Source organism: Rhinatrema bivittatum, chromosome 9 (genome assembly GCF_901001135.1).
Source record: "Rhinatrema bivittatum chromosome 9, aRhiBiv1.1, whole genome shotgun sequence".
NCBI lineage: Eukaryota > Metazoa > Chordata > Amphibia > Gymnophiona > Rhinatrematidae > Rhinatrema > Rhinatrema bivittatum.
The window spans coordinates 192660933-192674670 of NC_042623.1; the positions used below are offsets into that span (position 1 = coordinate 192660933).

The window sequence follows — 13738 nt, forward strand, 5'->3', positions numbered from 1 at the left end:
GAATAGATGTATCAGGAGCTCCAGATCTTTCTTGAGTCCTTCCTCCAGATACACTATGAAATCTTCATCTGATTTCAAACCTTCCATCTCTAGGGAAGGTATCAGAGAAGTGTGCAATGAGCACAATGTTTTAGACGATGAGCAGTTTGGATTTCACAGGGCACCTTGTACTGAAACATTGCCATTGTCCTTTCTGGATCATTTGTACTGCACCTTAGATCATGGCGGTCAGGGTGTGGTAGTGCAGCTGGATATATCAGCAGTGGTTGACACAATGAGTCACAACCCGATGAATGCCCGCCTTCACCATATTGGGAGCAGTGTGGTACTTTCATGGCTTGAGTCTTTCTGGCAGACCAGGAAGAGATGAGTTTAGCGAGGACAATTTGCTTATTTGGTGTATTTAGCTCAGGCTTTTCATTGTTTTCTTCCTGGAGACCACTGGTTTTGGGGATTCCTCAAGACTTTGCACATTCATCTACATTGGTTAATATATATTTGTACCCTTTAGGACCGGTCAAACTTTTTTTTTTTTTTTTAAAGAGGGCCACAATACTGGCGCTTATCAAAACCCAGGGCCAGAATTCCCCTCAGAACTCCATGAGCAGGGGGTGGCGGGGGGACTGGAAATTATACCCCACAGTCAGAGGACCAAAGCAGCAACTATACTGATAATTCAACACAATTAACAAATAGAATAACATCAGTTAAAAGCTCATATAAAAAAGTACCAAACACCCATAAAATATTTCTAAACAGACACATAAAATAATATCCAATAATTTAAACTAGTAAGGATTTTTAAAAATTCCCCACTCTCCATACCTGGGAATTTTTCATTTCCAGATGCCCAAAGATTGTCACTGATTAGCCATTAGCAGGCAGAGAAGAAAGGGTGGGGAGGTTGTTACACAGACATGTGCTCTCTTTCTCTCATCCACACACCACATATGCTCTAGGGGTGTGCATTCGGATTGACCGCATTAGTAAAACGCAACTCATATTTTTTTTTTACTTAAAAAATTGATTCGACATAAACGATCGGATTTCCCACATATCGAACATAGATATGTTCGATATGTGGGAAATCGCGATTGTTGAGCCAAAACAAAAATATAAACCCCCTCACCCTCCTTAATCCCCCCCCCCCCGACTTACCACAACTCCCTGGTGATGGAGCGAGGAGTGAGGACGCCATTTCTGCAATCCTTGGCGAGAAGCATGTGACGTCGGCGGCACGTCGAGTGACGCCGGCGTCACGTGATTCCCGGCTCGTTCGCGCCGGACGGCTCGTTCGGCCCAAAAAGAACTTTTGGCCAGCTTGGGGGGGTCAGGAGGCCCCCCCAAGCTGGCCAAAAGTTCTTTTTGGGCCGAACGAGCCGTCCGGCGCGAACGAGCCGGGAATCACGTGGCGCCGCGTCACTCAGACGCGACGTCACGTGATTCCCGGCAAGTTCGCGCCGGACGGCACGTTCGGCCCAAAAAGAACTTTTGGCCAGCTTGAGGGGGTCAGGAGGCCCCCCCAAGCTGGCCAAAAGTTCTTTTTGGGCCGAACGAGCCGTCCGGCGCGAACTTGCCGGGAATCACGTGACGTCGGCGTCACGTGATTCCCGGCTCGTTCGCGCCGGACGGCTCGTTCGGCCCAAAAAGAACTTTTGGCCAGCTTGGGGGGGTCAGGAGGCCCCCCCAAGCTGGCCAAAAGTTCTTTTTGGGCCGAACGAGCCGTCCGGCGCGAACGAGCCGGGAATCACGTGACGCCGCGTCACTCGACGTGCCACCGACGTCACATGCTTCTCGCCAAGGATTGCAGAAATGACGTCCTCACTCCTCGCTCGATCACCAGGGAGTTGTGGTAAGTCTGGGGGGGGGATTAAGGAGGGTGAGGGGGTTTAAATTTTTTTTTTGCACATATGTACATATACCCAACTCATTGGATTTTTTTTATGACCATATTGGCCGCAAGTGGGACCCCCTTTCGGACATAAAAAATATGAACATAAAATTTTGCTCTGCACATCCCTAATATGCTCGCTCTTACCCATACACACAATGCTCTCTCATCCACCCATATCTACATGCTCTTGCTCACTCATACAGTATGCTCTCACTCACACACACACACACACACACATTGCTCTCTCATCCACCCACATACACATAAACATGCACTGACTCCCTCATATACACACACACACACACATACACTCATTCTGGCTTCTTCTCTCACACATACACACACACACACTCTGAGCTCCCTGAAAACACACACATGCACTCACGCTCACTGGTTCCCTCATACACCCCCCCCCCCCCCAGGAAAGTTCCCATTCATTGTCACCCCCTCATTCATTCTCTCTCACACACACAAACTCCCTGGCAGGCACCCATTCATTCTTACACATACAAGCAGCTACAGATCCCCTCACAGAAATAATTGTAAATCTATACTAATTAACAGAATAAATGTTTGAAAACTGCTATGAAGAGGACAATATCCAACAATTAAACTCATAAAAATTATTAAAAATTCTCCAAATACCAATAAAATATTTCAAAACCGCAGACATATCACATAATACCCAATAATTAAAATGGCAGTCAGTTAAGAAAGATAAACTTAAAAAGCCACCTTTATTTACCCTCTCGAGCAGTTCTCCTACTCCTCTCCCTTGCAGGCCAGTAGCACCCACCAGAAGCAGCAGTAACTGCTGAAGCTTTGTTCTAACAGTCCTCTTCCTTAGGGCCCATGGCCAGTCTCTCTATCTCTCACACACATACACACACCAGTCACACCCCTGTTTTATGTCAAACGCATCCTTTGCGTAGTTTACTGTTTTACTGTTAACCGATGTGATATCATTGATGAATGTCGGTATATATAAAACCAATAAATAAAATAAATAAATAAATAACCCCCACAACCAGTCTCTCTTTCCCATGCACACACACACACACACACCCAGGCTTCTTACTCCCATGTTCTCTTACATACATAAGTTTCTCATTTTATGCGCGCTCTCTCTCTCTCTCTTTCTCACGCACACACACATACACCCTGAACAGCTATGTGGGACTGTGGTGGAAATACAAGAATTATTAACTAACTAAAGAACTCAATAGAATGATAAGCTGTGAACCCTTGTAGAGTTTAACCATCTCAGCTACTGCTGTCAGTCTTTTGCTATCCCATATAGTAGCTGGTTATCCCAGTACATAAGCTTTTAATTGTTATTGATGTATCTCTTAGTGCGTACTTTATTTAAGGTACAGAGATCTCCAGCCTTAATCAGAGATAGTGAGGACACAGTCTTCATAGGGATCCTCCAGGTGTGGGGGTTCCCTGAGCCCCTTCACTGCCTCTGGATGGGTCCACCCCACCATCTGTTTGATCATTTTTCATTTTTTTAGCTCTGTCCCAGAGTCCAGCCAATAGTTAAAATGAGTGCCAGGTTTATATTTTAGGTGCCCTGTCTGGGGGGTGGGTTACCATATGTTTTGAGAGGATATCCCAATAGTTGTTTTAAGTTTCCTACTGCACAGCATTGAAGTGGATGGCAAAATAAAGTAAGTTAAGTACCAGTAGTAGTAATTTCAACCGAAACCCAATTTCACTTCTCCCAGTGATAGATCAATTATATTAAAAATAATACTCAAGCTGAGCTATGCATAATAATTCATATGGTATAATATCCTTGGGCTGTAGAGCTCATGAAGTTGAGCTCATGAAGGTTGAGTAACTTGCTCAAGGTCACGCTGTGCTTTAAAGTTCTTTACTACCAGAGTCTAAACTCACATGGCTAAAAGGAAGGCTATACTTATATAGAAAAGAAAATAATTATTACCCAGTTTGTGCCTTCAAACATTTTCAGGTCCAGCGGATCGCCTTGGATTTTTCCATCCAGGACAATCAGCGAGTGGCAGCTGGCCATAGCTCCCAGCAGAGGGCCCCAGGGCAAGGCATTGCCAGAGGAGAACTTGTGAAGTTTCAGGAAACTGAAAGAGGATCATAGGTGCATAGATTACGTACAGAATTACAAAATTATTCAGAGTAGTTAAATCACAAGCAGATTGTGATAAATTGCAGGAGGACCTTGCAAGGCTAGAAGACTGGGTGTCCAAATGGCAGATGAAATTTAATGTGGACAAGTGCAAGATCTTGCATATAGGGAAAAATAACCCATGCTGTAGTTACACGATGTTAGGTTCCATATTAGGAGCTACCACCCAGGAAAAAGATCTAGGCATCATAGTGGATAATACATTGTAATTGTCGGCTCAGTGTGCTACGGCAGTCAAAAAAGCAAACAGAATGTTAGGAATTATTAGAAAGGGAATGGTGAATAAAACGGAAAATGTCATAATGCCTCTGTATCACTCCATGGTGAGACTGCACCTTCAGCACTGTGTACAATTCTGGTCGCCACATCTCAAAAAAAGTTATAGTTGCACTGGAGAAGGTACAGAGAGAAGGGTGTCCAAATTGATAAAGGGAATGGAACGGCTCCCCTATGAGCAAAGGCTAAAGAGGTTAGGGCTGTTCAGTTTGGAGAAGAGACGGCTGAGGAGGGATATGATAGGAGTCTTTAAAATCATGAGAGGTCTAAAATGGATAAATGTGAATCAGTTATTTACTCTTTCGGATAATAGGGGGGAACTCCATGAAGCTAGTAAGTAGCACATTTAAAACTAATCGGAGAAAATTCTTTTACATTCAATGTGCAATTAAGCTCTGGAATTTGTTGCCAGAGGATGTGGTTAGTGCAGTTAGTGTAGCTGGGTTTAAAAAAGGTTTGGATAAGTTCTTGGAGGAGAAGTCCATTAATTACTATTAAACAAGTTGACTTAGGGAATAGCCACTGCTATTACTGGCATCAGTAGCATGGGATCTACTTAGTATTTGGATACTTGCCAGGTACTTGTAGCCTGGATTGGCCCCTGTTGGAAACAGGAGGCTGGGCTTGATGGACCCTTGGTCTGACTCAGTATGGCAATTTATTATGTTCTTATAACATGTACAATATAGTACAGTTTTTAGTTTTTTCTATAATGCATTTGAAATCAGTTTCAAATCAGGTTAAACATATTTTAAGAAGACAATTCATTTTCTTTTCTATGCTATTCTATTCTTAGATTTATATACAACTCTTCTCAAAAGATCCAGAGTGGTGTATAACAATAATTACATTGGAATAAAAGTTACAACAGCATAAAAATAAAACAAATCAGCATGAAACACAATAAAAATATAACCATCTCTATTAGACAAACCCATTCCCAAACCTCCCTAATAGCCCACCATTCCCCAACCTCTTCTCTCACCAAGGGGCTGGGAAAAAACTAAACACAAACAACAAAAACCGAAATATGTAATAAATAGGATCACTCAATAAAAATTGTATTACAAAAAAAAAAAAAAAATGTAATAAATAAACAAAAGTTCAGCAACTCAGTAAATACAATTAAATTCCAATTTAAAACCCACAACCTATCTAATGATATCAAGAGGACAAACATATTGGATTCCTGGCCTCGCAGCCAACATCGCCAATCCCAACACAGGCCAAGGTCAAAGGACAGTAAGGGGCCTTTCTCCTCAATGCCAGTTTCCTGGTTGCTGCACGAGACCAGTGGCGGCTCTTGCAGGGCACGTGAAGGGACATGCCAGAAAGGGTTTCCAAGCCCAGTTTTGGTTCTGTAGAAAATCAGGGGTGTACCAAAAAATAAGGCACATAGCTAAATCTCCAGATGGACAGAGTCAAAATCCTGCAGATGTGAATATTTTTTGCAGCATGAGGAACATGTGGTAGGCCAAATTTATAGAGCTGAGGAATTTTGCAGAATTGAGGACTAAGTGAAGAAAATGACAATAAATACAGCTCATTCTGTGCTTGCTGTCTTGGTTGCCTTTCATGCATGTGATGTTGCAACGTCTGATGTCGTTAGGGCCAGATTAAGCTGTCAAAACTCCAGATCATTTCCAAGCATAAAAAACACTTCTTTGGTACTGGACCTCAGAGAGTGGTCCTAGAGATCACTTCCCAACACACACTGCCTTTTTGCTGTCATGTTAGCCTGACTAGATGTCATCAAATAGTTGTTCTCTCTAGTTTTCTTCTTGTAGCATTCAGGTACTAACATTCATGTACTGATGATGCAGTTATGTGGTAGCTCGAGCGGTCAGTGGATTGGATACCACCATTAGGCTCTGGCTGTGTTTCAGTGCTCTTTATTTACAGTGTATTCAAACAAATAAAATGGCCACCGGCCTTCGCTTCGGATACTTCAGGACAAGAAATGCAAGCCAGAGCCGAAGCCAGCCTAGTGCTGATATGGACTCGGCCAAAGGCGCCATCCCTCCTGATACACAGCTTTTTTTGGCAAGAACTGGTGTGCCTGCATCTGGAGTTCTGTTTATCATCAGGGCTGCCCCTGAAAGGGCATGGGGGGTGTCCAAATTGAAATAAAAAAAATCACCATGCTGCCATCCAGCACAAACGAAGCTTCGGAGCCCCTCCCGCAGAGCTCCAGTCCGGTTTACAGAAGAGGCATCAGCCTCCCCCCCCCTCTCAGTCAGAAGGTGCAGCCCCTGGAGTTTCAAGAAACAGCATCGGCCTTCCACACCCCCTGAAGCGTGGCCGCGGAGCCACACCTGTAGCAGCACCGACCTACCAACCCCAGCAGTCAAGAGGAGCATGGCCCGCGAGGCTGAAGGAAAAGCATCAGCCTTCCACTCCCCTCCCCTCCCACCCCAGCAGTCATATGAAGCGTGGACACGGAGCCAAAAGAAGCAGCAGTGGCTGTGGCCCAGCTTAACCGCAGTCTCAAAAACAGTAGTACAACTCAACTTAGCTTCAGGGAACAGTTAAGTCCTCAGACATAGCAAGTCTTAGCATATGGGAACTCTCTCCATGCTCCCCAGGGTCCATCTAACCCTTCTAGGGCCTGAGGTCTTATCCTCTGGGGAAGCGCCGCTCCTTTTACCCAGGATTCCCTGCAGCTGTCTTAAGGGGGACCGGGCAGGATAGCTGTGCCTGGTCCTTTAAGGTACCTTATGGATGTTTTTTGTTCCTACACGCGGCCAACAAGGAGCATCAATTTATTTATTTATTTATTTGTAAGCTTTTATATACCGACGAACGTTGGGAACATCTCATCGGTTCAGATAAAACATAACAGTAGCTAAACAAGCTTTACAGAGAACAAGGAACAATGAGCATAATATAGAAAAACAGCGAGCAATGTAAAATAAACATATAAGGGGGGAACCACTTAACAGGATCAATGAGAAAGTTCATGGAATACTATAGAATATGAATTTTATATACAGTCAGGCATACCAGTCTCCTGCAGAAGGGATAACGCCCCATAGATCAAGCCCATCTTCTGTTAAGGTGCCAGTCTAGGATTAAAAAAAACCAAAACAAAAAAAACCCCTTAAATCATATACTTTATTTATTTAGTTAGTTAGTTATTTATGTATTTAAAAAGTTTTATACATCACTCAAGACAGTGTACAAGAAAAGCAATCCTAAAAATCTAACAAACAGAATAACAAGATAGTAACAAATAGAGTTGCTCATTACTTCATTGCTGACATCGACAAGTGGAACTGTCGATATTCTCCGAATCATTTCCCAGAAAGCTACTACTAATGTCCCTGACACCTGAACTCACACCTCCACTGCACGCACTCTGAACATTGGAGAATATACTGTAAACAATAAGAAGGGGGGAAATGCAAAGCATAGAGAAGATTGTTAAGTCTATTTCTCTCTTCCAAGTCAGTTGTCAACAAATTGGGAACATTTCAGCAAATTTTTGGATTTAGCAACCTGCAAAATATTCTACAAACTGAAAATATAATACGGGGTAATTCAGTTTGAAAAGGTGTATGCATGTTTAACTTAATGAAGCCTATGGACTAAAACTCCTTTTAAACATATTTTTAGCATACACAAGATAAAAATGTTAACGCGCACACTAAAACATTGTGTAACATGCAGAGCACTAAGTATTTCAGTTTAGATGCTAAAGCTCACAAATACTTTTCTTACGCATACTAACCCATAAAGCTACTGCTAAATACATGAAGAAATGCTAAAAATAACGTAAATAGACTTTCTTCTTTCCTTTCCTCTTGTACTGCCTTCTGTCTGTAACTTTTCCCTTGTCCAGCGTGCTTGGGTGTCTTTGAGAACCCTTGCCAGCTCCAGGGGCCTTCTCTGAGGCGCACCCTCAGCACTGTCTCTTTGGCTGACAGAGGTCCCTGCAGTACGCAGACAAGTATCTCCCCTTTCCTAGGTGTAAGTGCACCAACTCAGCAGTATGCCTGCAATAAGCGTCACTATCTACTCTATAAAGTCTTGGTCACCATAACTGAAAAGAGGTATCTTCTGCATGGCTATTGCTTGTGCTATGCCTTACAATTTTATCATTAACCCTATTTCACTCTTCTTATGTAAACCTTCATCGCCGCATGATGCGAAAGAGTCTCATTTTGTCTAATAAAAAAACTCTTTCCAGTTATGTGCAATATTTCCCACTTCAGTCTAATGAAATATACAGTATGTGACCTGATATTCTATAGATAGAACAAGTGTAGTAGCAGGGAACTGGTTTGCTCTTCATTGACTGACCTGATGAAGAGAGCAGGGCTCTCAGAAGCTCGTCATCAATGGGAGTGATAATCGATTCAGAACTAAGTATGAAACAACACATATCTCAAAAAGTAAGAGAAAGATACGCCAAACTTATGACTCTTAGAAGACTAAAACCACTACTAACGCCCACCAACTTCTGTTCAGTCTTACAAGCCCTAATTTTTTCCAGTACTGACTATTGAATTGCCCTCCTACTGGGCCTACCATACACCACAATAAGACCGCTACAGATACTACAGAACACAGTGGCAAGAATTTTAACTGGGAAAAGTAAAAGAGACCATATCACCGAAACGTTAATAGAATTACACTGGTTACCCATTGAACAAAGAATACAATACAAGACTTTATGCACCATACACAAATTAATACACGACGAAAAAGCAGAGTGGCTGAACACAGCCCTCCGCGTACATACCCCCCACAGAAATCTGAGATCAGCAAACAAAGCACTGCTAACTATTCCCTCAGTTAAGACGGCCAGACTAACCCAAGTAAGGGATAGGGACCAATCCCTAGCAGGACCCCCAATATGGAACAATATGCCCTTAGAAATCAGACTGCAAAGAGACATCAAAACCTTCAGTAAAAGTTTAAAAACATGGCTATTTAAGCAAGCATACCACAAAGAGAATTGAGAGGAGAACCCAGGGAAATGTTGGTAGCTGTCAGTCAAACTCCCACACACACACCTTTTTTTCTCAATGCGTGTGTTTCTCATTTTTATATTCTAATTCCTTTCTTTTTAAATTTTTTAAACAAAGAACTAGAGTTAAGTAGTACTTTATCTTATAGCGGAGTAAGAAAAAACTGGACATGACTTATAACACCCACCAAATAATATTTATTATGAAACTATGTTACAGTATTTTGATGGTACCTGTTTAGAATTCTAGACACTTTATACAACATATAGTTTTTGTGCCCTATTGTAAACCGTTGTGATGGCACCCGCTTAACGACGGTATAGAAAAGATTTTAAATAAATAATTTTTTTGAGTTACTCCAGTAAAAAGGTCTGACCTACAACTTGCTGAGTTTTATTTCTACATCTTCAAGAAGACTAGCAGGGGACCCAGAATCCTTTGCTTTCGAAATCTTTGTTAGCAAGAAAAGTAATAGGGATAGGCTTGCTTTATTCCTATTAAAGGAGAAAGAACAGTAAAATTCTCCCCACTTTTTTTTTTTTTTTGAGATCTCAGAGACCTAAAAGCTCACCTTTGTACCCACATGGTTCCATTTTAGAGGACTTTGCATCACTCTGCCCAGTGAAGTGAAACAAATACTATGCTGGTTCATTGTACAACAGCTCTTACTTGGGCATTTTCTGTGCCCTCCAGTGCTTTGAAATGTACCATTTACCGTTTTTTATTATACAAGATTACATACTTTGTCAAAGCAGAGTAGGTTTAGTCGTCCACAAACATTGATCCTCTGGGGGCTGATGCACAAGATTCTTTTCCTCTTCAGCCTTATGTTAGCGTACATGACCGCTAAGGCCAAAGCAGCTGGTAGAGTTGGAGATACCGCAATAGTGCATAGGAGGAGAGCCTTTACTATTATCTCCCGTACACTTTCCTACAAGAATGGAAAGCATCATGAAACATCATTTCCTTCGTATTTATTTCAAGACTGCATCGATATTGTCTTTAGCAGCTGGCCACTAATAAGGAGTACATTTTAAATGGGCCACGCACGTAAAAAACACGGGGGTTACGTGTGTGGCCAGGCCTTGCGTGTGCCGCGCACATTTTCAAAGGGGCCCTGCCACGTGCGTAAGCCCTGTTACGCACAGAAGTGCCGGGCCCAAGGAAAGGGGCAGGGAGGCGGCCGGTACATCGGCCATTTGCCGCTGTGCTGGGGAAGTGTGCGCCGGCCGCAAGCTGCTTCTGCATCAGAGGAGCTTCAACGTACAAAATAAAAACAAAAAGGTAAGGTAGGTTAGATTTAGGGGGTGGGGAGGAGAGGGGAAGGGGAAGGGAGGTTAGGTAGGTGGGTTGGAAAGTTCCCTCCCAGTCCGCTCCTTAATTGGAGCGGACTGGGAGGGAACTGGGAGAGGCCTGATCTCATCGCCGCGCATACTTTTTAAAAATTAGGGCCCCCCCCCCCGAGCACACTGCCCACACATGCACGTGTGGATTATAAAATGTGCATGTGTGCGCGGCCCCCGGATTTTATAATACATGCACGCGATTATAAAATCGGCGCGTCCATGTGCGCGTGCCTGGAAGCGAGCGCACATGGACGCGTGCGCATCAGTTTAAAAATCTACCCCCAAAGAGTTCAACCCATAAGCTCCTTTTTTTCATGGCTCAATAATTCAGATCACATGTTGAAATCATAAGTCGATTCTGGATTGGTTTGAAGTTTTAGTGACCCAGGTTCAAACCAGCTTGGGTTCTGACATTATCCCCACTAAAGTATACTAGAAGGAACAATTAGGAAAAAGGCTAAAGAAGAAAGGTTAACATTTTGTTGGCCATAAAAATGTATGATTGATTTTCCTTTTTGTACCAGGGTGGGGAATTGTTACATCACTGGCTTTATTTTCCTATTGTAATAAGAAACCTGCCCACACACAAAAGTATAGGGAGATTCGGTTCACTGATAGTACTATACGGTGTGGAACACCTCTCATCGGGAGACCATTTCTACTGGAGTTTAAGTGCCTCCTTCTCTGATTCACTGCTTAGCGGGTTTTTTGTTTTGGCCTGAGAGCTGCAGAGTAATAGGTAGGCTGAAAGAGGTCTCGCTCCAAGTAGCAGCCTGGGGTTGTCCAGTTGCTGAAATGGATGGGGCTACACAGCGTACAAAGAGATTTACGTTAACCCTCAAACTGAGGGGTTTGAACTTTGCTACAGCCAACTGGTACCCATACCTGGTAGAAGACATGGAACGATATAAATTACCTAGCCAGTCTCCTATTTAAACAGGGATTCACCCTGGGACCCAAGTAAGAATGATTTAAAAAAAAAAAAAAAAATATATATATATATATATTAGGTCTTCACTTGCTACACAGAATGGGAGACACAGGAAAAAAGCAATTAAGATAAAATTACTGAATAAAATAACATTTTTGTTGTAAGCCCTTTATACAAATTAATTCATTCCTAGTTCCCATAAAAGCCAGGGAGTGATTATTCGTAACACGGTCACAAACTAGCTTAAAGCATTGCCATGGAGCAAATACAATTAAAACCCGCAGAAGGCGGGTGCTGAGTATTCATCGCCTGCTTTGCTAACGCACCACCAGGCACCTCTCCTGGGGGGGTGTCATGCAATATTCTAATTAGGGGTCACGCTGTCAAGGAGGCGCCAGGGTTGATTACGCAACCCCGGCGCCTCCTTGACCGCGTGCGCCCGGGAGAGGCAGACTGTCCTCGGCCGTCCGCCGGTTTAGAATATGATCGCTGAATTTATCAGCGTCTACTTTCTAAATCGGCGCACAGCCACGGGTTCGGAAAATGGCTGCTGGTTAACTGAGCATCCGTTTCCCAAACCTGACCACTTTTTTTTAAACTTTTTTTTTTTTAATGTTTCATTCCTTCTACTTAATATCGTTGCAATATTTTGGGACTGCTCTAGGCAGGCATTCATTTCTGAGCACAAAAATGTGCATATCGGATGCACATTTTTTTTAGATTTCGGGTGAGTAACTAATAGCTTCGTCAACCTGCATAGTTTTGCCGCTCATTGGTCGCATGTTGTGGAGGTGCTAATCCCCTTTTAGCATAAGGGGCTGTGGATGCGCCTACACAACCTGGAGCAGATTTTCAAAGTGGTACGCGCGTAAGATATGCGCGAACCCCCCGAAAACCTGCCCCTGTTGCGGCTCCGGGTCGGCCCCGGCCGCTCCGCTTACCTCCGCGGGCTTCCGGGTCTCCCCGGCCCTCCCCGGGCCTCCGGGGGCTCTTGCCGCCGCGCTCCCGGCGTTCCCACGCGGCACCCGGGCCTGCCCCTGCTTCCACCACGCTGCTTCCGTGCCGCCGGAGCAGCCGGCGTCTCGCCGCTGCTGGCTCCGCCCCCTAGGGGCACGCGCGCGTCTCGGCCCGAGATTTAAAGGGCCAGGCGCGGGAAATCTGCCCTCTCCCTCCGGTGACGTCAGACGCTGCAGGGCTACTTAAGCCCTGCAGCTGCGCTCCTCCAGTGCCTTGCAACGAGGTTCCCAGGTTTGTTCCTGTCTCCAGTTGCTGCGTTCTGACTGCGTTGTCTTCTACTTGGCTCCTGACTCGGATTGGCTTACGTTTACTCTTGGCTCCTGACCCCGGACTGGCATTTGGTATTCTCTGGCTTCTGACCTCGGACCGGCTTGCGTTGACCCTCTGGCTTCTGACCCCGGACCGGCTTACGTTGATTCTCTGGCTCCTGACCTGGGACTGGCGTACGGTGATCCATTGGTTCCTGACTCTGGACTGGCGAGCAACGACCCTTCGGCACTCAACCTTGGACTTCAGCTGACCAGGCCCCCGCGGGCCCTCCTAAGTCCCAGCGGCCGGGTCTCTACGGGCTCCTCCTGGGGGGACTCCGGCTTCCAGGGTGAATCTCCTAAGTCCCAGCGGCCGAACTCCTACGAGCTCCTCTCGGGGGAGGATCGGCTTCCAGGGCGAAGGTTCTCTCAACACAGTGCCAGCACCACCATCACCTCCTTCCTCGCCCGAGCTCTTGGTTGCATAGAGCTCCCAGAGTTCCACCTTCGGCCAGCCACCAGTCTGTCCTCGCCGCCTCCCGGTCGGGGTCGCTGCTGCAACCACATCCAGCAGTTCTTCCTCCGACTCCGATCGGCCCAAGGGTCCACGAATCCAACAGCCCCAAGCTCCTCCTGCGTGCGCCGAGCCTATGTTGAATAGACTCAGCGGCGCGTGCAAGCCCTGGGACGCGCGTAAGTCCCGGGGCTTTCCTGGGGGCGTGTCGGGGGTGTGTCGCGGCAGCGCGTCATCTGGGTGCGGGGCCATGGGCTTGGTTCCGGCCTGGGGGTGTTTTGGGGCGTGGCCGAGGCCTCCGAAACTGCTCCCGGGCTGGGGAATCGCATGCCGGCCAGTAACTTTTCGAACAAAGGTTGGGGGGGGGGGGAGGGT

At 45.2% G+C, this 13738-nt stretch overlaps 1 protein-coding gene across 1 annotated transcript in view; it reads right to left on the reverse strand.

Annotated features, from left to right (window-relative positions):
• LOC115099192 (probable cation-transporting ATPase 13A4) overlaps positions 1-13738 on the reverse strand; it is a 157773-nt gene that overhangs the window by 80312 nt on the left and 63723 nt on the right. Inside the window, exons 12-14 of the mRNA XM_029616623.1 lie at positions 10050-10238; positions 7338-7399; positions 3843-3993 (exon numbers count right to left, since the gene is read on the reverse strand). Of these exons, the coding sequence (XP_029472483.1) occupies positions 3843-3993; positions 7338-7399; positions 10050-10238 (402 nt within the window). The remainder of the gene's footprint in view (positions 1-3842; positions 3994-7337; positions 7400-10049; positions 10239-13738) is intronic.